The 25,069-nt window shown below is 38.4% G+C and overlaps 1 protein-coding gene across 2 annotated transcripts; it reads left to right on the forward strand.

The window, feature by feature from the left end:
• The first annotated feature begins 3,098 nt into the window (after positions 1-3,098).
• On the forward strand, positions 3,099-25,069 carry NAA30 (N-alpha-acetyltransferase 30, NatC catalytic subunit). 2 transcript variants are annotated; one of them, XM_073011024.1, is made up of 6 exons: positions 3,112-3,290; positions 3,559-4,333; positions 9,234-9,357; positions 11,856-11,898; positions 12,273-12,328; positions 21,685-21,746. In XM_073011024.1, the coding sequence occupies exons 2-5, from the start codon at positions 3,560-3,562 to the stop codon at positions 12,277-12,279; spliced, it is 948 nt and encodes a 315-aa protein (XP_072867125.1). In that variant the 5' UTR covers positions 3,112-3,290; position 3,559; the 3' UTR covers positions 12,280-12,328; positions 21,685-21,746. The 2 variants fall into 2 exon arrangements, with proteins under 2 accessions (XP_007984978.1, XP_072867125.1); XM_007986787.3 differs by lacking the exon at positions 11,856-11,898 and having other exon boundaries at positions 3,099-3,290; positions 21,685-25,069.

Raw genomic sequence — 25,069 nt, forward strand, 5'->3', positions numbered from 1 at the left:
TCCATTATTCATTCCCACAGTTACCTTTCAGGTAGGTACACAGCTAGGTTTTCTCTCTAAACCTAGCCAATAAGAGAAAAATGCCTCACTGTTAGAAAGAATTAAAAAGAAATTGTTCTCCTTCCAAGCTGATTTCAAGATATTGCTTTAGGATGTTGTTTTAAAATTGCTGTTGGTTATTTTAATTGATTTAATGAGAAGTTTTTCTTCTTCTAAAAAATTAGGCATGTTCTCTTCTTCCTCAAAAGAGAACAGTAGTAAAAAAAAAAATTACTTGCTTCATAGGATATTACAAAACAATGAAAATATCAACTAACCACACAGAAGAGTATCACTGCCACACTTACCTTGCTCTGAGCCCTTTCTTTCCTACGAAGTATTGCTCATGGAGGTAGTTGTTTTTTCAGTCTCATAATAGTAAATATGTCTACAGCAATAGAGTGAACTAATCCTATTTCTATGCCTAATATAATGCTATCATCCTATCAAGTAAACAGGAATCAAACATAAAAGATTTCATAAGTTATAAAGACAATTTTTTAAAGAGAAGTCATCTGATTTAGAAGGCCAACATTGTAGTTTTAATACGGGGATATAAAGAAAAATCACTGGGGCTGAGACATTAGAATTACCCCACTAGTATTGAGAAGGTCAGAATTTACTTTGTCATTATAAACATTCTAAGTTACTGAATGAGAGACTGGTGTACTTCAGTCAAAAAGCTTAACAATTTCCCTTTTATGTGTTTGATATGTGAATACAAAGTGAATAACATTTACTTCCTGACCTCAAGAAGATCCTTACAGCTCTCAACTTTCTGAAAACCACTTTGAGACAACATCTGGTCAGCTCCTCAGTCTGACAGAGCTCAATGCCAAGTTGCAACACAGAAAGAACAGGAAGGCCTGCTGCCATTCATTCTCTACAGTGAAGGTACATGGTTTTTAGGAAGGGCTTACATTTCAAAGTGAATGACTGAGAGGTATTTTTCTAAGTAAAATTCACCCTTAAACATTTCTTATGGAATTATCTGGGGCCTCTTGGGCCAGCTTCACCATGATTTGAACAGATCATTGTTTCACTGGCTGACTACCCAGGTTACACTTTGAAACTTTGAAAAATATGTATCTTTAAACAATGTATGCACATTTGGAAACATGGTTTTGTTTTGTGCTTCTTAAGACAGAAATGGGATCACGCTGTACTTATACATCTCATTTATATCGCCCACACATCAAGGTGCTTAGGTTTTCCAATGTATCTGTAGCAAGTTATACATTCTGAAAGTGGCCACAGCAATAATGCTGGTCCCACATGCTCTTTGAGAACCTCGCCTCTCTCCACGAAGAGTAGAGTCTATTTCCCCTCCTCTCAAAACTGGATATAATTTTGTGTCTGCCTAGATATAATGCAGCAGAAGTGACACTACATAACTTTTTTTTTTTTTTTTTTTTCTTGAGAGGGAGCCTCCCTGTGTTGCCCAGGCTGGAGTGCAGTGGAGCAATCTCGGCTTACTGCAACCTCCACCTCCCGGGTTCAAGTGATTCTCCTCAGCCTCCTGAGTAGCTGGGACTACAGGTGTGAGCTACCACGCCCAGCTAATTTTTGTATTTTTTGGTAGAGATGACGTTTCACTGTGTTGGCCAGGCTGGTCTCGAACTCCTGGCCTTAAGAGATCCTCCTGCCACGGCCTCCCAAAATGCCGGGATTACAGGCGTGAGCCACCGCACCTGGTTAGACTACCTGGTTAGACTACATGACTTCTAAGGCTAGGTCATAAAGGGCAATATGCTTCTGATTGACTTTCTCGCACGATACTTGCCGTTGGAACCCAGCTACCAGGATGTGACAAAGCCCAAACCAATCAATGCTAAAAGACCACCGGGAGAGGTCTACATGGACTAAAACTGAGGCCTCCAGCCTTTAGCCTGCATCAACCACCAGCTGTGAAAGTGAAGTTTTCAAATAATTCTACTCCTCAGCCTTGGAGTCTTCCAATTGAAGCCCTACGCATAATGGAGTAGAGAAAAGCCATCCCAGCTGTGCTCTGTCTGGATTTCAGAACCACAGAATCTATGAGCATAATAGTTATTTTATACGTAGAGTTTAGATTACTGCAAAAAGTTGCAAACATGTTCCGTCATAGAATTATATACTGCAAACGTCCATCTGCAGCACACCAAACCAGCTCTATAAGTCAGGTTTTTAACACAACCGAATTTGTTCAGTGTGCGGGTTACATACACTGTCTCAGCTCAGACCTGCCGGGAGTCAACTGTGGACTAAAGCAGAAGGAACCCAGTCACAAGCTCAAGTTCTGTCCCCTTTGCACTCAATAGGCAGATCCCTTGGGAGGATCAGGCCACCTGTTTACCAGTGAATTCTTCCTAACCTATTTGTGTCACAAGTTCAGGATTGTGCTTCTTAGCCCTGGTCACAGTCTTTCACCATCTCTCTCTAACCCTTCCCCAGGTGTGCTCGCAATTGCCCAACACCTGTCAGTCACTTTTGCCTCCAATTTTACTGGGCGCGAGAAGCAGAGTAAGAAGGAAGAGGGCTGATTCCCTTGCCGCTAAGTGGCAAGGGCCAGCTGAACTTAATTCACACTGCAAACGACCACGTTTCGACAGCCATCCCCATATTTTCACAGCTCAAATCTTCCTTTCTTTTTCGGTCGGCTTCCCTGATTTGCTCCATTTTTAATCGCTCCTCCCCCATCCTCCTTGCCCCTGATCAGGGCAAACATTAAACGCTGTGCAGCTTTAAAAAGGCATTTTTAGGTGACTTGTAAACGGCTGGTTCCACAGGCCCCGAATTGGCGAGATTCGCTACAGCTCCGAGTGCACGGTAGACTTGAAGCAGGGAGCGCCTGCCCGGTCCATCCCTCCCCGGCCACGCGTGGCAAGCACCGCGGGCTGAGGCACCGCAGAACCGAGGAGAAGGGTTTGGGAGGCTGTGACTCCAAAGCCCTCTGCAACTTCCCGGCCCCAGAGCCCCACCCACTACCACGCGGCCTTCCCCGCAGCCCGCAGGAGACACCTTCGTCCCCGCCCCTCCACAGGTCACCTCCCTCCACGCCCCTCTCTCTTGGCCGGGGCAGCCGGCAGGCAGGGAAGTGTCGTAAAGCCAGGCCCAGGAAACTTTACCCGGGGTAACAGCCGAGGCGCTTTACGGCGACGGCGGCTGAGTGAGAGCCTTGGCGGCTGTGGAGGCTGCCGCGGCTGCGAAGGAGGCGGCCGCAGTGGCTGAGGAAGAGGAGTGGCGGCAGCGGCGGCGGGGACCCGTGCGGGGTGAGCCGCGAGGAGGGGACGGGGAGGGGCCGCGAGTGACAGGGCTGGCGGGTGGGCCCGGGCGGACGGGGACGGTGGCCGGTTGAGCAGCTGGGCGGCGCTGAAGAGCGGGGGGCGGGGGTGGCGCGGAATTGGGGGGGCAGCTCCGTGAGGGACGGTTTCTGCCTTTGTTCCCCCCACCTCGGCCGCCCCCCACCCGCCGCCCCCTCTTTTCCGCGCTCCTCGGCCGGGTTTCATGGCCTCCCCTCTCGGTCTGTGTCGCTTCTAGGATGGCGGAGGTACCGCCTGGGCCTAGCAGCCTCCTCCCACCACCAGCACCTCCGGCCCCGGCGGCGGCCGAGCCCCACTGTCCCTTCCCGGCGGGGGCCGCCCTCGCCTGCTGCAGCGAGGACGAGGAGGACGACGAGGAGCACGAAGGCGGCGGCGGCGGCAGGAGCCCGGCGGGCGGGGAGTCGGCGACGGTGGCGACCAAGGGGCATCCGTGCCTCCGCTGCCCTCAGCCGCCGCTGGAGCAGCAGCAGCTCAACGGATTGATTAGCCCCGAACTGCGGCACCTCCGGGCGGCCGCCTCCCTCAAGAGCAAGGTCCTGAGCGTAGCCGAGGTGGCCGCGACCACGGCCACCCCTGACGGAGGCCCCAGAGCGACTGCAACAAAAGGAGCCGGGGTACACTCGGGCGAGAGGCCCCCTCACTCCCTCTCTAATAATGCAAGAACTGCGGTCCCCAGCCCGGCGGAGGCAGCGGCGGCGAGCGATCCCGCGGCGGCCCGCAATGGACTGGCCGAGGGCACCGAGCAGGAGGAAGAGGAGGAAGACGAGCAGGTGCGGCTGCTGTCTTCGTCCCTGACCGCCGACTGCAGCTTAAGAAGCCCTTCGGGCAGGGAGGTTGAGCCTGGAGAGGATCGGACGATACGATATGTCCGATATGAATCCGAGCTACAAATGCCCGATATCATGAGACTGATCACCAAAGATCTGTCCGAACCCTACTCCATTTATACCTATAGATATTTTATCCACAACTGGCCACAGCTGTGCTTCTTGGTAAGTGGATAGAATAAAAAGAGGGTGAACCCAGCAGTGATCCAGACTGTGCGGGGCAGGGAGCGAGGGCCCAGAGTGTGGCAGTGGATATCTCCTGCTGCTTATCATAGTACGTTACATGATGTCGAGTGCGTGTACACATTCCTAGTTATTTAATGAAACTGTTTTGAAGGTAAGACTTCATGATTCGGGTTAACGTGATACTAGTGTAACTGCAGCAAGCCTGTATGGTGGCGTGTTTCACTGGGGTGGGGGTCTTGTGTCTTGTTTACATTAGATTATAATCGTGTTTAACCGTCTTTAATTGCCCGCCCGCATCCTCAAACACTTCACAGTAGTTTAATTTGAACATGGTTCTATTTGGATAGAGGCCTTTTAGTCTCTCAGTTACAACTATAATCAGGGAAGAGTGTGTGCATAAACATTGTTTCGGTGAACATGAATGTCAGCAAACTTGGTGTGGCCATATTGGAGAATTAAATCTTACAAGCATTTTCAGTAATTATGGAGATGTTTCCCTTTACTTCAACAGGACAATTAACAGTTGTAGCCAGTCTGCTTTCTGGTACTCCATTGCAGAAAGCGCTACTAACACTTCTGGTGGCTGAAAGACTCCTGAAACTTGAACAAAATACCCTTTTGTGGAATGTAGAAAACTTAAGTGTGAAATTGTTACCGATCTGATTTTATTTTTTTTTAATTTAAGAAACTGGTTGAAGATGTGGCCAAACACTAGTAACACTGGCTTGTGTAAATTATAATTGACAATAATATTACACGTAAGTGAAAGACTTTTGGACAGTTTTTAAAAATTTACATAGTATTGGCAGTACCAGTAATTTCTTCACAATAATATTGGCCCATTTCAGTCTCTATGAACCCTTTAACTTAACTGTTGACTGCAGGTGTATGCTTTGTATCATGTGCTCACAAGCATATTGGTTCTAGATGACATCCATTTAAGGAATATTTTATAATATGTGAAGGGAAAGGCCACCGTTACTTAGTGTTTGAGCATTGGCTTAGTTTCACTTAGTAATTCCCTGCAAGATATTTTGACAATACTTACCTGTCTTTTTGATTATCTAGCTTGGTGGTAATTTGAAAATGTAACCTGGGTATTGTAGATAATGGTAGTTCTATTTTCTGTCTTAACTTTGCTTAAACTTCAGTACATTTGTTTAAACTGTGGGTACTATTTTATATTCTTGAAAACTGCTCTTTCAGTATTCTAAGCATTGTATCAGAATAGTTCTAAGACATGTCTATGTCAGTGAATATGAGAAAATGATTTATAGCACTATTATAAGTGTCATATCAAATGCCACTGTAATTGCTAAAAATTGTAGATTTAGTTGTAAGTTAACCCACAGAAGCAGATGATTGAGTCACATTTCAAATTGAAATAGATGTTTTTCTGTCAATTCCAGGAAATTGTTGTGTATATGATATTCAGTCAACTTTTGAGTCCTGATGTTTATCTAAGCCTTTCTCAACTTGTCTGCCATTTTAGACTCTGGTCAACAATATTAGTAAACTTTAGTTTTGATTTTATGTAGAACCCTTCCAATTCACCAGCTAATGTGTGTGTTAGCCTTTAGTAGCTCGTTTGTTTAATAGTAAATTCTGAATATCTAGAAATTGCAATATGCACAAGTGGTTGACCACTTGTAAATCTAGTAAGTATCACAAGATTTACTAGTGCCAGTATGAATCAGGAGGTATTAAACAATAATAAAACAGTAGTTAAAAAACAACCAGGCCATTTAGAACTGAAATCTTTATCTTGGCATACTTTTACATTTAAGTTTCCCATAGGAACTATTTTTTAAAAAATGCAAATGCGTAAATGTGTATGTTTATTTTAAATCATAACCTTTTAGAACTGAAAGGCATCCTAGAGATAATCCAGCCCAACTTAGGTTTTGTTCTGTTTTGGTTTTTGATTGAAAAAAAGAACCAAAGTGACTCAAAATGTTTCAGTCTCCAGATACTTACTGACAGAAGGGTTTTAAAGCTAGAACCCAGTTCTCCTGGCCTCTCATTATAGTAACATAAGAATCTGAAAAATGACATACTCTTGATCCATTCAGTGAAGATTATTGTGTCAGCAAGTTATCTCCACCAAGTGACAGTTGCCCTTACAAACATCAATCTCAAGAGATTAGAAACCTCCAAAATGTTGGTTTTTTCTATGGATAATCTGTAATGGGTCAATGGACTATATGGGGTTGAACCTTACAAAATTGCCAATACTTGATTGAGTAACAAAAATGGTAGCTTATTATGATTCTTCCTAATTGTGAAAGATGTTTAAAAAAAAAAAAAAAAAAAAACAAATGTGAGACACTTTCAGTTACTCTGTACTTAACCATTTTATCTTTACCTCTTTTCATAGTAACATTTTCAGTTGTTGGTACCTTTTTGAAGTTCTTAAACTTACGCTCAGTGATGTAACATAGTACTTCCGTTTATTTGTTCTAAATTTAACTTTTTGGCTTCCTCCAGTTTTCTATTTGTAGCGTTCTAGAATTTGGGAATTTCTCACTTCATATTTTTCATAGTTTTATAGACTGACAACCCTTTGGCCTTGTAGTGTTAAGTCTTAATCTTGCCAGGGATTTTTCAGTTCTCATCCTTGAAAAAATACATTTAATAGCATGAATTCCAAATGTATGTGCAGAGCTTTTATTAGGAAAAATTGACAAGCAATTTAGTGATTCCTGTAAATGTACCATATATTCGTGAGTGGTTTATCAGGAAAAAAATGCAGCATTGGTCTTCTTCACTACTAATATCATCTCTATGGTGTATGATATATTAGGCTTTTTAGATGATATATACAGCTTGATTTTTGCTCCTACAGATTCTAAATTAGGAAGAAATCAGGTCTTAAGAATGAACTAATACAATATTTTGTTTGCTTATTCCATGCTCAAAGGACAAAGATTTGTTTGAAATTCCTGTTCAGATTGAAAGTACTGTCCAGTTGGATTGTTTTAATTTTTCCTCATTTTTGGATAGTTTATAAGGTGTAGCTGTTCTGAGGTTTATATCATCGATCTAATACAGGTTTTCATTTCACATGAGCCTGACTTATGAGGTCAGGCCAAAATTTTTTCTGAGCCTTTTAAATATACCATTTGGTCTGTAATAATTTTATGTATGTTGTATGTATTTATATGTATTTGTATATACACACATATATTTGAAGTGAGTTATTTTCAGATCAGAAAAAGCTTTCAGAGTTGTTCAAGGCAATTCTTATGCATACTTAAGGTCTTTGTTTAAAAAATTTTTTTAAAAGATTGATATATTGTGAGGGAAAAAAATAGAAATAGCCATTTCAGAGGTTTATTGACCCATAATAGTTTTGGAATGTGTGTAAACCAGAAATGAATTAGCGTGGGTTGTTGAATTTCATATTCCTTCAAAAGAATTTTTCTGACCTAGTTTAGGTTTGCATGAAATGGATTAGAATTTTCTTGCCTAAAAGATTTCTCCACAGTTAAAGGCTTATTAATCAATTTACAGAGTGACAGACTAAAAAAGTCACAAATTTAAAATATGTATTAAGTATAAATTGGACATTATTAATTTTTTAACTCATTTCTGCTTTTGTTGAAATAAGCTTCTTCTGGAAAACTAATTTATGGAAAACAAACTTCTTACACATTATTTAAACAGTTGGAGATATTGCCCTATTTATAATTACCAGAAATACCATGTTACTAGAACTTTTTATCAGCATTGGAATTTTTGAAAAATATTTTCAATGGTAACACTAGAAATCTTAATGAAAATGGGGGATGATTAGAATTTAACATGTAGCTTTTAATACTCTGGAAAGCTGTACATTTTTATTAAAATAGAAATTTCTGTAAAATTAAAGCTTTTAACATAAAGCTTTGATTTTGAACTATCAGTATTCTGAGAGCTTTATGACAGTTATCCACACTGTCAGGAGTATCCTAAAAATGAGACTATGCTATATTTGCATATATTAACAAAAACCTCTTAGGTATGATGTAATCAATACCTTATAAACCGTGCTTTTTCTGAAAATTAAAATTTTTTTTTTCTGATCACAATCTACCATTCAGGTGTAAATATGTATTATATATAGCTTTCACTAAAGCCTCATTAAATTTTTTTCTTTTTTTATTTTATTGAGATGGGGTCTCACTCTGTCACCTAGGCTGGAGTACGTTGGCATGATCTCAGCTCACTGTAGCCTCTGCCTCCCCAGCTCAAGCCATCCTCCTCTCTCAGCTTTCCAAGTAGCAGGAACTACAGGTACATGCCACCATACCCAGCTAATTTTTGTATTTTTGGTGGAGACAGGGTTTTGCCATGTTGCCCAGGCTGATCTCAAACCCCTGAGCTCAAGCAATCTGCCCGCCCCAGTCTCCCAAAGTGCTGGATTTACAGGTGTGAGCCACTGTGCCTGGCCATTATTACTAAATTTAACTATTTAAAATTCTGCTGATGGGCAAGTTTTACAATATTTTATGTCCTAATAATTTGTTTTTGCGTATTTCCTCTTCCAGAAACTTAGGTCTTTGTTGCAAATAATTGTGATTATAAGCACCTCATATGTAATCTTATAAAGTACTTGAATGTTTACCTTGTGGAAATCTGGTCTTTTTTCCCTAGGCTTTAGTAGTAAGCATAAATAATTCATGTTTTAAAGAATATTGAGAAATTTTAACACTAGAACATTTAAAGGAGTTAGGGGATTTAGATTTCTGAAACTTCTGTGACTGCTCTCTTGTAAGAGTTCCCGTTATCTCTTCCCCCAGTCAAAAATGCCTACCAATGGTTGGTTGTTGTTTTCTCTGGATCATTGTGCAGTACCTGATGGCAATGTATTCTTCATAACTGTTTGTTTATTTTTAAGGCCATGGTAGGGGAGGAGTGTGTAGGTGCCATCGTTTGCAAGTTGGATATGCACAAAAAGATGTTCCGCAGAGGTTATATAGCCATGTTAGCCGTGGATTCCAAATACAGGAGAAATGGCATTGGTAAGAAAAATATTATTTCATAGAATGCCTAAGCTAAGCTATTTTCATGTTTTTTATTTTTGTGTTTTGAAATGAAAGACTTAAATGTAAGTATGTAGAAATGAAAAAACTAAAGGAAGAAAAGGCAGTTTATAATTTTTAATTTCAAAATGGTATTTTTAAAAAGTTCTTAAAATGAATTTTTTCTTTATTAATGTTTTGACAGTTTTTCTTTTTAACAAGTAGCCGATCATCAGTTTTTACCTCCAGATTTTTTTTTAATCACATTCAAAATGCTTTGCATTATACTAAGTAACACAAGAAATACTGCAATTTATAATTACATTATGATGGTCCTTCATCCCAGCCTTCAAGCACTTGTCTGTGTTTGGGTTAAGTGGACCTCAATCAAGCCAAAATTATGGAAAAATTTTTCCATTACTGGTGTTAGTCATGAACCGTATATTGCAGTTCAGAAAAGATCAGGAGATGAGAATTGATTGTTTCTTATAATTCCCAAACTTAATTTTTTGTTGGGTGTACTTTTCCTGACCTGTTTAGTTAATCTTACACTCATGATTTATAATGATCCTTAGAATCATGTGGGGTGGTTTAAAAACACATATTTAGACCCCTCACCCTGAAACTCTTGTTTGTCTTGTCAGAGGTGGGGCTGAAGCTTCCATGGGTGACTGTGATGTAAGCCTGATTAAGCACCACTATCACCGGGTTAGATAACTTTTGTCATTTAAATGATGTCATAAAACTCAATAGGCCTCCGGGTGCGGTGGCTAACGCCTGTAATCCCAGCACTTTGGGAGGCCAAGGCAGTTGGATCACTAGGTCAGGAGTTCAAGACCAGCCTGGGCAAGGTGGCAAAACCCTGTCTCTACTAAAAATACAAAAATTAGCCGGGCGCGGCTGTGGGCACCTGTAACCCCAGCTACTCAAAAGGCTGAGGCAGGAGAATCACTTGAACCCAGGAGGCGGAGGTTGCAGTGAGTGTGCCACTGCACTCTAGTCTGGGTGACAGAGCAAGATTCCGTTTCAAAAAACCACTCTTCTAGTCTCTAGGACCTAGTAGCTCTCTGTTCACAATGGAGGATTGGGTAGACAAGCATTTGTCTAAGCATGTCAAATTTTGTGATGTGCTTTAGCGAGTATTCATAAAAAAGTTTAATACCTGTACCAGTATTTAATCATTAGCAGTTTTGTCACTTACGTTTTTTAAAAACTATTAAGTGTTATTGTCCAACCTAAGACTCTCACACAGTCCTAGATATCATGAGAAGTAACTATAAATAGGTTTACTTAATATGTTAGGTTTAGCCAACTTTATTACAGTGTTACAGCTTTCCACTAAGATTTTTAATGAATTGGGCTCGTTTTATGGAGTAAGTTTGAGCCTCTGATGCATTAAAAAACACTGATAAGGACTCATGATAAATTATAGCCAATTGTTTGGCTAGTTTGGAGGGCAGAAACCAGTGGCTTTAGGGTTGCATCCTGGCCTTCAGACATACTTTGTTTGGGCCGTAAAATGTACGCATACTTGTATACATGCTTTGAAAAGAGTTTTTAATTCAATTTTATTATTTTTTGATACAGAGTCTTGCTCTGTTGCCCAGGCTGGAGTGCAATGACGTGATCCCGGCTCACTGCAACCTCTGCCCCCCAGATTCAAGCAATTCTTGTGCCTCAGCCTCCCAAGTACCTGGGACTACAGGCACACACCACCACACTTGGGCTAATTTTTTGTATTTTTTGTTTTTTTGAGATAGTCTCACTCTGTCGCCCAGGTTGGAGTGCAGTGGCGCTATCTCGACTCACTGCAACCTCCGCTTCCTGTATTCTAGTGATTTTCTTGCCTCCGCCTCCCGAGTAGCTGGGATTACAGGCACCCGCCACCATGCCTGGCTAATTTGTTATTTTTTAGTAGAGATGGGATTTCATCATGTTGGCCAGGCTGGTCTTGAACTTCTGACCTCCGGTGATCCGCCCACCTGGGCTTCTCAAAGTGCTGGGATTATAGGCTGAGCCACCGCACCCAGCCAGTGTTTTGTATTTGTAATAGAGATGGGGTTTTGCCATGACCTCGGCCTCCAAAGTGCTGGGATTATAGGCGTGAGCCACCATGCCTGGCTAGTTTTTTGTATTTTTGATAGAGACAGGGTTTCACCATGTTGGCCAGGCTGGTCTTAAACTCTTGGCCTCAAGTGATCTGCCTGCCTTGGCTTCTCGAAGTGCTGGGGTTATAGGCGTGTACCACCGCGCCCAGCCTAAGAGTTTTTAAATAAAATTTGTCTGTCTTCTCTTAAAATCAGATTTGGCAAATTTTTTCCCTTTTAATATACCAGTTATATTTGACCCTAAACTAGGATACATTTTGCTAGACATTTACAGACACACCACTGACATCACTGGGAGTGCCAGACTTCATCGTGCTCACTATAAAGTTTATAGGAACCTACTGTGGGTAACAGCAGTTCTGATGAGGTTGTCTTGTGCCTTGTGTCCAGGGGAGTTTGGAAGATCTTTGGTGAGATCAGCTCGGGTTATGCAGTAAGTTCTGGCCAACTCACGGGGAGTTCTTGGGTTGTTCTGGCCATACCATATCTTGTCTTTTTCTCTTTCCCTTTCCTCCTACTTTCAAACACAATAGAACAAACTCCTGCTTGCAGCGAATAATTATGTCTGAGAAAAAGGAGTATATTGGGAGATAGGTCTTTCAAGAGGAAACGTACTGTTATGTATAGGTTCTATTGGCTTCTCTTAGCTTATAGCTAAAATTTTTCCCACTTAATTTGAGATAATCTTTGTATCTGGATTCAAAATAGAAACTAGCATTTGACATTTCTGTGCTTATGAATATTGTAATTTACGTTATCTTTAAGAAATACATTTTTCCTTCATTAATACTCAGATCTATATTCTAGGTACTAACTTGGTTAAGAAAGCTATATATGCCATGGTTGAGGGAGACTGTGATGAGGTAAGTCTTTAAAAATGTTTAATACTTGTTTTCTGGGCATTATTCTTACTGGGTATTTTTTATAAATATTTTGTAATTTATTGCAGATTTCATTGCAGTTTTACTACACAAATGCAGCTTGTGGGGAAAATTATATTCCATTTAAAAACACATGAATTTTTGACCTAGAACAAATTTTAAAATGGAGCTAAAATTTCTTCAAAATGAGTGGGTGGAATCTTAGACATTTTCAGTACACAATTTTGGTATTCAGAGGCTTTATCAGTTTTTTAAGGTAGCTCTTATTATAGACTCTGTTATAATTTGCTTACATATTGGCCTTAGTTTCTAACAGTGGGAAAACTATCAGTCTATATGGAGGACATTTCACACTTGAAAATAATCTTTTCAGAATTAAATAATGACAATGTTGCCGGGGGAAGACAACCACTTTTTAAGAGTAGCGCTAGCTGCGCATTAACGTAAGAGCATTTTCTCTCTTCAGCTTGTTTGTAAGGTCTGATGGCAGATATAATTTCTTTGTATCCTACTGCACTGTGTTTCCACATATAGTAAGTGCTTGATAAATATTGGTGATGATTAGGAATGTTAACATTTACTGTTGTACAGTGTGGAAGGGAACAAGTATAAACTAGAGAAGTATAGATGTCTTTAATATAGCAGTGGTGACTGAGGAGGAGCAAAGTTGTACTAGTACTTTTATGAGTAATAGAAGTAGCAATTTTTATTATTAGAGGTCAGATGTGCCTTAGAGAATTCTCAAAATATGTGAAATTGGGTAACTTTTTTCAAAATATTGACCTTAATAATTTGTTTTAGTGACTTAAAAGAAGTGGATTTTTTTTGTACAAAATTTATACACAGCATATATATGTGCATGTGTTTTTGTTAACAAAGTTCCTTCTGCCATTCTCATGCTTTTCAAGTCTTTACCCATCTTTCCATTGATAGCTACTGTTTTTTTGTTGTTTTTGTTTTTGTTTTTTAGAGATGGGAGTCTTGCTATGTTGTCTAGCTGGAGACCACTCCAGCTCCTGGCCTCAAGTGATCCTTCCACCTCAGCCTCTCAAAGTGTGATTATAGGCATGAGCCGCTGCTCCTGGCCTCTTGCTACTGTTAACTGTTTGAAATGCGTTCTCTCATTTTTTAAACACACCTATATGCAAATATATAGTTTTTAAAAATATAAATGAAGTAATTCTTATTCAGTAATTATTAGCAATAATAGTTGCTTTTTTCTTTTAACAACATCTCATGAATACATTTCCGTGTTAGAATACAGAGATTTGCTGCTGAGCATTCTTAGGCTTCTTGTTCACACTAGGCTCTATTCTGACGGATCCACTCTAAGTGGTGGTTATATGAGAAGGCCTCCAGACATAATAGGTGGCACAGTGAAGTCATCCTGGGATTTAAAAATATCTAATTTTACTCCAAATAAATAATTCACAGGTGTCAAAGGATCTCACATTGTTCACAGCTTTTAATATTAAAATGCAGTAGCCAAAGTTTTACATGACTGGTAACTGAAATTTTGAGGAGAGAATTGGATCGGATTTGTTCATGAGGTGTAGGTCCATGTTTGGACCATAGCCACACTGCTTGTCAGCTCATCGAGAAAAGTCAGGTTTCACAAAAGTTGCTTAACAGCTTGGAGAAATCTTTGGGATAATAGATCATGTTTTGATCTTCCGCAGAGTGGAGAGACCCAGTGAACAGGGGTGTTAAGAGCAGAGAGTATTATGTTCCTATGATGAAACTTTTTCTGAGTTATCCTACTTGCTATCCTAAGTCACTCCTTTGAGGCAGGCTGTGTGCTTTTCTTTAACTGATCAAAGGTTTGGATAGTGTTGGCTTTCCTTTTTTTTTTTTTTGAGATGGAGTCTCGCTCTCTGTCGCCCAGGCTGGAGTGCAGTGGCCGCATCTCGGCTCACTGCAAGCTCCGCCTCCCGGGTTTACGCCATTCTCCTGCCTCAGTCTCCCGAGTAGCTGGGACTACAGGCGCCCGCCACCTCGCCTGGCTAGTTTTTTGTATTTTTTAGTAGAGACGGGGTTTCACCAGGTTAGCCAGGATGGTCTCGATCTCCTGACCTCGTGATCCGCCCGTCTCGGCCTCCCAAAGTGCTGGGATTACAGGCTTGAGCCACCGCACCCGGCCTAGTGTTGGTTTTTCATTGGAAGTTCTCAGGAATGATACGAACATTTGTATTGTTTTGGTCTCAAGGTTAAATTCTAAATTAGTGATACATTTTATGGTATGCATTTCCAGCCTAAAAAGCTAATGCTGATTCATTCATTTTTTCTTTTGAAACAATGAATATTACTTAATCTTTAGGCTGACATCAGGGATAGCTTTGTTAACTTTTTCCTTTTGTGTAATTTTAAATGGATGGTTTTTGCAGTTTGTGAATACCTCTGTCTTTTGATTAGATAACTTTTTCTTGGTATAAAAATTTTGCTTATCTGCGTCCAACATTATTCAGATCGAATAATTTGCCATATGAACTCTTGTTTATAAGCTCTGGTAGCTATCTGGTTTTCCTTTCCATGTTAAAATACTTTAGTCTTTAAGACCCAATTCAAATACCAACAACTCCTTTAAGTTTTTCTTGATCTTTCTGGACAGAATCCATTGCACTTTTCTGTTATTTTTGTTACTCTTTTTGTAATATTTATTGCACTTAATTTCACTTGTTCAGTGCCTTAGCACAGTGTAGGACGGAGATGCCTTCTCTTGTTTGTTGCGGTATTCTTGGTGCTTAGTGTGACATTTGTGATAGAGTAACTGCTTCATAAATATTTTTTGAATGATTAGTTCTGTGCTTCCAGCATGATATTTGTACTCCTCTCTCTCTTGTTTAAGCACTTTTAAATTTTGACTTGTATTGCTGTTAACTTGTCTTTCTCTCTGCTTTCTGTAAGCTTTCTAAAAACACCAATTGTCTTATTTTTGTTCATAGTAGCATTTTTTTTTAAAAGGCATCTTTAGGGTTAACCAAGTTGTTAAAATGCCTTGGAAATGATAAATCTCCAAAAATATGGTGATTAATGAAAATGCAATTATGTGCTTTCACTTTCATTAATTTAGATCAACCTTCCTTTTAAAGGGTTTAGAAATTTTGACAAATTATCTGAAAATCTGTGAAAGACATTTGAGAAGGGTTTTAAATTAGATTTTCTACTACTTAGGTTATTCTGCTATTTTAAAAATTCTTAAAAAGATAAAGATTTTAAAATCTGTGAACCTTTTAATAGAGGTACATTTGACCAGGCACTGTGGCTCATGCCTGTAACCCCAGCACTTTGGGAGGCCCAAGGCTGGCGGATCAGTTGAGGTCAGGAGTTCGAGATCAGCCCGGCCAACATGGTGAAACCCCATCTCTACTAAAAATACAAAAATTCGCTGGACGTGGTGGTACATGCCTGTAGTCCCAGCTACTCAGGAGGCTGAGGCAGGAGAATCACTTGAACCCTAGAGGCGGAGGTTGCAGTGAGCCAAGATTGCATCGCTGCTCTCCAGCCTGGGAGACAGAGACTTTGTCTCATAAAGAAAGAGATACATTGGAAATCTCCATGAAACCTTACTGTGCTCTGTGGCAAAAAAAAAAAAAAAAAAAAAAAAGATACATTTGGAAATCTCTGTGAAACCTTACTGTGCACATCTAACAATTTTCACTTTGTATTCTGTCTACAGAATTTGTGACCTTGAGTCATGTTTATATTGTTCTTTGTTGTTACTAGTCATTTTAAGCTCAGAGTATTCAGCCAGAGTTATTAGTAATCCACAGAATTGAAAGGTAGATAATGTTTTTCTCCAAATAATGCTGCACTGTTCCTGGTCTAGTTGATGTTTTCGTTTTGTCTTACTGTGATTTTCCCAACTTTTCATATCAGAATTAGGTATCTGTTAAAGCAGTATAGCTAAATTTTTGTTTCATTTTCTATGTATTTGGAGCTGACACAAAAAATTAATAGTATCAAAAGAGGAAACAAGTGGATTTGTTACTTCATGAGTGAGAAATACATTACCAGTGTGCTGATCTGGCTTAAATTTGTTTACACTCCCACATGCTCTGGCTGCCAGATGTGTAGCAGCTAGGACAAGTATCTTAGGTTCATGTTTCACAATAGAAGAAAGAATAAGATAAATACATATAGAATGAATGAGTTTTCTGTGATGTAGATTTTAAAGTAGGATCTGTGTACCTAAAATCAACCTACTTGCTGGCCATTTACATTTATGTACTTTTTTTCCCGAAGTAAATTAGAATTTGGGCAGGTGATTGATCAGTATCAGTATGATGAATAGTGCCTCGATGTTTAAGCCATTGTTATCCTTAAAATCTTAATCTCTGAAAACTTCAAGTTGTTTTTTGTTTTTGTTTTTGTTTTTGTTTTTGTTTTAAGAGTTTTAGGCTGGGCACAATGGCTCATGCCTGTAATCCCAGCACTTTGGGAGGCCAAGGTGGGTGGATCACGAGGTCAGGAGTTCAAAACCAGCCTGGCCAATATGGTGAAACTCCATTTCTACTAAAAAGATACAAAAATTAGCCAGGTGTGGTGGTGCGTGCCTGTAATCCCAGCTACTGGGGAGGCTGAGGCAGGAGAATTGCTTGAACCCAGGAGGCAGAGGTTGCAGTGAGCCGAGATCGTGCCACTGTGCTCCAGCCTGGGGGACAGAGCAAGACTCCGTCTCACCAAAAAGAAAAAAAAAAAAAAAGTTTTAGGTCGATTACTGTGATATGAATAGCCAGAGATAACTGATCAGAATACAGTGGAATTAGGATTCTTAATGGAATTTAAATTTATTGTATCTTAAAATATTTTCAGTTGAAAATCATGTCATTTAATTTTTGCTTATTTACATTAAAGACATTTTTTCCATTGAAAAACCATAATGAACATTACAGAAAACTTGAGAAACAGAAGAAGAAAGTTCACTACCTACCCTTCTAGCACGTTGTATTAGTCTGTTTTCACCTTGCTGATAAAGACATACCTCAGACTGGGCAGTTTACAAAAGAAAGAATACCACATTGGATTTACAGTTCCACATGGCTAGGGAAGCCTCACAATCCTGGAAGAAGGCAAGGGAGGAACAAGTCACATCTTACGTGGATGGTGGCAGGCAAAGAGAAAAGAGCTTGTACAGGGGAATTCCCCTTTTTAAAACTATCATCTCGTGCGACTTAATTCACTCATGAGAACAGCACGGGAATGACTTGCCCCCATGATTCAGCTACATCCCACCGGGTCCTTCCCACAGCACATGGGAATTCAGGATGAGATTTGGGTGGAGACACAGCCAAACAGTATCACACATCCAATTTGGTGTTTTCTTTCCTGTCTTTTTTTGTTGCATACATTTTTTATTTCTACTAGACAGTTTCTTCTGTAAATAGCATGCTATGTAACTTGTTGCCGACTGTTTACAATCTGCTATTCAAACCCATGACTTTCCCTACAACCTGATTTGCTTGACCTACCTAATGCTATTTATTTCTAGCAATATAAAGGTAATGCAAAAGACATTTTGGTAATTTTTAGATAATCTGGTAGCTGACTGTATTTTGTACAATTAAAAGAATAAAATAGATCATATTAGCACTAATGACTACATTAGATTATTAGGAGCCACAAGGAGATCTAAGTTATTTTTTGAAATAACTTATACTTTTCTAAGTTAGAAAAGTCCAACTTAGAAAAGGTACAGTCATTCTTTTTCCCCCATGATATAAAAGATTACATTTTAGCTTTTTAATTAGACTATATTTATTATGTTTATTAAGTATTTACTAATTATATATATGTATATATATAAAAAACATCTTTAGTTTCACTGGAAATATTTTGCTATGTGATAGAGGCTGCAAGGTAAAGAACAGAATACAGTGGGGTTAGCTAAACTGCAAGGATTTTGGGTGAGTAGTTTGGCCTAATAACTGAGTATGAGAAGCCTGGTTTCTGTATTTATCTTCTGTCACTTGGCAGTTGTATGATTGTAGGCAGGCTGTTTAACTTTTTCTGGTCTTTCTCTTTGTCTGTGCAACATGATGTTAATTCTGATCTTAAAGAGATGTTGTGAAGAGCAGTACTGTTTGTTGTTCATTCTGCAAATAGCAGTGGAAGGGCTTCTAGGTGCCAGACAGTGTGGTAGTGCTAAAGTTCTAGCAATGAACAAGCCTGCCCTCCAGGAGCTTCCAGCCTACAGTATTAAAAAATACTATCTTAAACAGTAATGTTTTGTAATGGTTTGGGTTATCCTGATAATGGTCTGTTACTGTTGCAAAGAGGATCAGTGGAATTTCACTGTAATTTTTTTTCGCTGTTAAGTAGAATTCAACTCTGTCAAGTTTCTTTAGGACCAAAATAACCTCGTTTTATGGTGAATTTCTAATATAAATCCAGATATTCTTTTAATATGTTTATAAGAATTTGAGAATTAAAAATTAGTTACTTTATCCTGGCATTTTTCTGTTGTGTCAAATAATTTTCTAAAGAAAGAATCACTTTGTTTAGAAAATATGAGTGTGCCAGAAGAATCTTTACATTTTAACTGAGTGAGACCTTGGTGTAATTTTTTCTCTATGTAATTGAGCCTCATTTCATTAATCTATTAGGATGCCAACAAACTTGAACTCAGTTCTTAACCACATCTCAAGTGTGTATTTGTGTAGTGGTGGTAGCCTCAGATGTGTTTGAAATATTTTAGATTGTTGAATATTAATCATGGTGGACTTAGAATCCCTCTCATCTTGTCTTAAGTAGGTTAGATTTCCTGGTCACTGCTTTGCTTTACTTTGGGAAATAATCAGGGGAGAGGTACAGTAGGGTAGTTACTATTAAACTTTAGTTCATAATTGGACTCTGTTCTGTCCTTGCTCTATTGGTGGCCTTGAGTTTTATTCATCTGTAAAATGGATAACCACATCAATTTCATAGGGTTATTGTGAAAATAAAGCTACATAATGCATCTAGAATGCTTTACATTGCACATAGTACAGCTCCAATAAATATTAGCTGTCATATTTTAAAATTGTCACTTTTTATTTGAAATCAATTCCAAGTGTTGAGTTGTTGTGACTTTAGTGTTTCTCATATTAAATTGCTTTGATTTAACGTTTTAGCTATAATTAGGTGCTGGACCTAATAACAGAATTGCAGGAATTACCCAAGAGAATTGTTAAAAACTAAAAACTTGTATTGACCAGACTGAGGTGTTACAGACTCTAGTATGACATACGTTACTAGAAATTTAGTTGTGTGTGTGTGTATGTGTGAGTATTTTAATTTGTTTTTTGAGACAGTCTCACTTTGTCGCCCAGGCTAGAGTGCAGTGGTGCACTCACAGCTCACTGCAGCCTCAACCCCTTGGGCTCAAGTGATCCTCCCACCTCTGCCCCGCTAAGTAGCTGAGACTATAAGCACACACCACCAAACCTGGCTAACTTTTAAAGTTTTTGTAGAGATGGGTTTTCACCACGTTGCCTACGCTGGTCTCAAACTCCTGGGCTCAAGTGATCCGCCTTGGCCTCCCAAAGTGCTGGGATTATAGACATGAGCCACTGCACCTGGCCAAATTGTGTTTTTTTAAGTGCAGAGCGAAATTGACGTTTACTTATCTTAAACCAGTTTATTTCCTGTACAACTTTTATTTTAGGTTTTCTTAGGAGCATATTTATTTTCTTCATCCTGAACTAATTACTTCATTTTAGATCCTTTAAAGGTTTAGATTTAGCATTGGTCCCTGCTGTTGTTGGGTTTACCAGCTAGGAGAGATGACATACCACTCATCAAATGTTGAATAAGAACGTGTCATAGGAACAGTGCAGAATGCTGCTGGGTGATATAAAAGAAAAGGGGCACTGTCCCCAATCTGGAAGTGAAAGGTAGGGCCAAAAGAGAGGAGGATAGGAAGAGCATGCTTCCAGAGAGAGAACAGTTTATTTGAATGGTCTAAGGTGGGAGAGATCATGGTGGGTTCCAGAAACTGAAAATTCAGTGCCGAGCATGGAAAGCAAGAAGAGAGAGACCTAAAGCAAAGCTGAGGCCAGTATATTGATGGACTTTTTATGTCTCTTGATATTGTTTTTAGATTGTGGACTTTCTCTTGAGGACAAGAGGGAATCAATAAACGGTTTTAAGTAGAGAATTAACAAGAGCATCACCCTAACTCTATTTATAGAGAATGGGAGACCTCTTGAGTTAGGAGTTGATGGCGGCTTGCACTGTGGTATATCGAGCATAGAAAAAAGAGGACTACTTAGAGATTTAAGAGGGAGAATTGACAATAATCAGTGCTTGGATGCATATAGGTGGTTGGAGAGGAATGAGGTTCAAAAATGACTCTTGGGTTTCAGGTTTGAGGCACTGATGTGGTGGGATGGTAATCCTGTTTACTGAGATATAGAATTGTGGAGGAAGAGCAGATTATGAGTTCAATTTTGGATATAAGTTGAGGTACTGTCTAGACCAGTGGTTCTCAAAATGTCCCTTGACCAGCAGCAACATCATCATCTGGCAATTTTAAAATATTGAAAATGCAGATTCTTGTGTCCTACTGCAAACCTACTCATAAACTCTGGGTGTGGGGCTCAGCAATCTATTTTAACAGGCCCTTCAGGTGATTATGAGACACTCTAACATTTTGAATACCTCTCGTCCGGATTCAGCACACACTGTTGGTAAAAGGCCCATTAGTAATTATTTTAGGCTTTGTGGACCATAGGTCTTCGTGGCAACTGCTCAGCTCTGCCCTTGTATTGAGAAAACCGCCACAGTCATCATGTAAACAAATAAACGTGGCTGTTTGACTAAAACTTTTATTTACAAAACAGACAGCAGGCGCATTTGGCCCAAAGTCTATAGTTTGCAGACTCTGGTCTAGACTCCAGACAAATATTGTAGTTATTACCAGGATAAATGACATATTAATGAAAATATGGAAGTTGGAAGTCAACATGAATAGCTGCTTATAATAATATAGCTTATTAGTTTGAGGAAATAAACCAGTACTTTTGATTGTTGATTTTATTTTCATCCTTAGTCATTTTACCTTTCCCCACAGGGAAATAATTAATCTTTGTTTTAGTATAAAACATACTCTCATTGCTAAAAATTTCAAACATCACAAAAATCAGTAGAACAGAAGATACATCTCCAGTGGTCCTCCAAGCCCTTGACCCAAATATAATATTACAATTTTGATGACTATTTTTGAGTTCTTTCTGTATATTATTTATTGTTTTCACTATCAATTTTTAAAATAACATATGATTTTTGAAAAATTGTTTACTTGGTAAGTGATTTTTCAAATTATGTAATTATAACTTAGTTTTTTTCTCATTTCTTTGAAGGTTGTTTTGGAAACCGAAATAACAAATAAGTCTGCTTTGAAACTTTATGAAAATCTTGGTTTTGTTCGAGATAAGAGGCTGTTCAGATACTATTTAAATGGAGTTGATGCACTGCGACTTAAACTGTGGCTGCGTTGAGAAACTGACATCGAGAAACAACTTTCAACCACACAGAATCGACCTTTGCATGCAATGCAATTTGTACAGAATTGCTTTGCAGGTGGATTTAGTAATTTCCATGCAGCTCTTATCTGTCAGTGTCTCATTGAGTGTCGCACAATATTTGTTGCACTTTGGCATGGCGCATTTGTTCTGAATTAAAAGATTGTTTTAAACTTCAGGAGTTCTTTTGGTACCAACAAGATGTGCCAGTTGATAGCCAAGATTTATGTGTTCATTTGCAAAGTCTGCTGACAATGTTATTTACACAGTGATCATTTTTTCACAGAACCAGTAAGTGGAACATAATTTTTGTTCCTTAAAAAAGCCAATGTGGATTGTAAAAGTCTCTTAAGTATACTAACATTTCACACAAAACCTGCCCTAGTTTTCTGAAGGGGGTGAGGGAGAAGATGCTTCAGTTTTAGGTTTAATTTTTTCAATATTAAATTTTCCATTCTTGAATATTGGTACCTCAGTGATTAGTGAATGAAAAAAATGTAGGGTGGGGTATGTCTTACAATGAGTAAAGGTAACAATTAAATTTTGTCTGCCAGTGCCTGTGTAGATAGGTATATTTGTCTTCATCTCTAGTTTTTGAATGCATGCTATCTTTTCCTTTTCTTTAAGGCCTTTGCAAGCAAACTTTTGTTTTTATTTAAATTCTAAATTTGATAATAAATTATTTCAGATTTTTATAATTTGGATACTTTTTTCAGGTGAATAACAGAATGGTTTACTTTAGAAGTCCCTTTTTCCTTACAATAACAAGTTGACTCTACTTGGAAAATTGAGAAATGGCTCAAAAGAGATAAGAAAAGTTGATGGAGCCAGGAATTGCTGGGTTTTAGATGCACTTTTTCTTTTGAGAGTAAGGGAAGTTTTGGAAAAGAATAGAAAATTAGTGTAAATTGATATGATTTTATTTAATCAAAATTACTACTACGCTGTGAAGAACAGCTTTTACAAAGTAGCTGAATTTGTTTTCCCACTTGATTTGGATTCACATTGCTTTCATTTCTTAAAATGCTTCCCTTTAGGTTCTTGGTCTTGGAAATAAATTTCAAGGTGCATTGTATCCATTTTAAGCTGCTTTATTTTATTTTCACTTGTATGAGCAAATTCTTAGGGGAGCTTTGCTTTTCTTCTGCCAGAAAAACAAAAGGGGGAAATGAAAATCTTTTTTGGAATGAGTTCTGTGGGTTTTCTTAATGGCCACCATGTTTATTAGTTACATTGTGTTTTGGCCAATCAGTGCAATGTAACAAATTTTAAAGTTAATTGCTTTCAATTGAGTCAGTAAACCTGTGATAGATAATTTATTTAACTGGAAAACCTAGGTACCCATAAGAAAAAAGATTCATTCTCTGTGAAAACTTTAGGAATCTGTTGTTGTTTTCATTTGAATATACTCTACTTCTGCTCTAGTATTTGGTTTGGAATATATTTTGTGGCTCTAATTACTGTATTTTTAAAAACCCTACCTCCATTAACAGTTGGTAAAGGCCCCTTTTCAGGAAAGTTTGTTGCTTTTTTTTTTTTTTTAAAGGAAAGCTGCTCTTTGCTCAGTATAGTGTTTTGAAGGTGAACATAGTAACAAATACTTTAAAAATAAAGATACACAATTTATATTTGAAAATTAAAAACTTTCTGCTGGTGGGATTATTTATAGTTCTTTATTTTTAAAGACAACGTTTTCCATTTTATATTGCTCGTGAAAGTTTAATGGGCAGGATACTGGTTATAATAAAAATATGGTAACCACACAGTACTCAGCTTTTCAGTGTTTTTGGTCAAACTTCATTTAGGCACTAGCATTTAGAAGAATACCAACTATAGTGATGCTTTTATTTAATATGAAGGAAATTGAACTAAAACATATTTATGTCATCAAAATTTATTTCACTCCTTTATATTTGACTTGCTGGTTGATGCATAATGGTTGATGAACATATATTTGCTTGAATCATAATGGGGATGGTTGTAAAGTAGATAGATGGTAGGTCATTGGTTCAACCATTTTTAGTGTTTTTGCCAGATTGTCAATGAAACCATCATACTGACCTTTTCCTTCGAAATTGCCGAATTGACTGAACTGATTGGGTGTTTGTAAACATGACGTTAACTGTGTGACTAAAAAGTCAGATGGTTGCCATATTGTTTGGTGTATGTTAAATGTCAGTGTATGCCTTATGTCTTAATTGGGTGTGCAAAAATTTTTTTACTTAAGTAGATTAAAATTTTAACCTCTAGCATGAAAACCCAACACCAACACTGAAAGACTCCATTCAGGTTGAAGTAGCCTCAAACAGTAATTTACTTTCTGATAATAGGCTGTTATTTTTCTTAAATAAGCTTAAAATAATTCTATTTGAAATCGATAGCATGGGTTCACTTGGCTAAAACTGAGCAAAATAGGTGCAACTTTCTTTTAATGGGGTGCTGCCTCTTTAGGACTGACTGTACTATCCACTGACACTGGTTTGGCAGTTGGTACTGCTGAACATTTTTATACATGCTACCATGAAGCTATATATGTTAGTATTGAAGAAGCTAACGGGTATACTATCATTTTTGATGTGTGGGCTGATTATAATTTCCTGTACATTGGGATGAAACTACTTTAGCAAAGTCCACAGATCAGAAACCATATACAGTAGGTTTTGAAGTTGAAACCAGCAAAATAAGAAAAAATAAAAAGTCAATTTTAATATTTTCTGCCTCTTTCCCAAATTACCCTTCCCACTTGCTCGACAAATCTATGTAAAGCAGTTTGTTTTTCATGTTTTAACTTTACCTTGCCCTGTGTTATGGTACTGGCTGACATGTCTAAGACTGGATGTGTATATTTATTATGGTGTCTAAAAATCATGAAGTTCATCACTTTTCAGGAGTATAGATAAAATCAAATTGGTAGTGCATCAGAGTTACTTTTCAGTGCACCATGACATCACTAAAATGAGTGCTGTAATGTTACAGGGCTTTCAGGTTTGTAAAAACATAACCATAAATTATATTGACGTCAGATATGAGTTGAGTATCTATAAAATATCACGTGTATCTCAAAATATTGGACTGCTGTTTGACTGGATATTGCTGCATAATTTTCTTCTATTGTCCCATATCCTTTTGGAGAGAGATTTAATGGGATTTGAAATGTGCAAGCTGTCTAAATAAGATGCAGTCAAATAAAGTATGGTTAAGTTGTGTTTGCATTTTTCTTTTA

Source organism: Chlorocebus sabaeus, chromosome 24 (genome assembly GCF_047675955.1).
Source record: "Chlorocebus sabaeus isolate Y175 chromosome 24, mChlSab1.0.hap1, whole genome shotgun sequence".
Classification (NCBI taxonomy): Eukaryota; Metazoa; Chordata; class Mammalia; order Primates; family Cercopithecidae; genus Chlorocebus; species Chlorocebus sabaeus.

Excerpts from the sequence above, each read along its gene's own strand:
- NAA30 (XM_007986787.3), top strand. The coding sequence starts at position 3,560 with ATGGCGGAGGTACCGCCTGGGCCTAGCAGCCTCCTCCCACCACCAGCA. Across the intron at positions 9,358-12,272 it reads ATACAGGAGAAATGGCATTG|GTACTAACTTGGTTAAGAAA; the intron begins GTAAGAAAAATA and ends TCTATATTCTAG. Across the intron at positions 12,329-21,684 it reads TTGAGGGAGACTGTGATGAG|GTTGTTTTGGAAACCGAAAT; the intron begins GTAAGTCTTTAA and ends ATTTCTTTGAAG.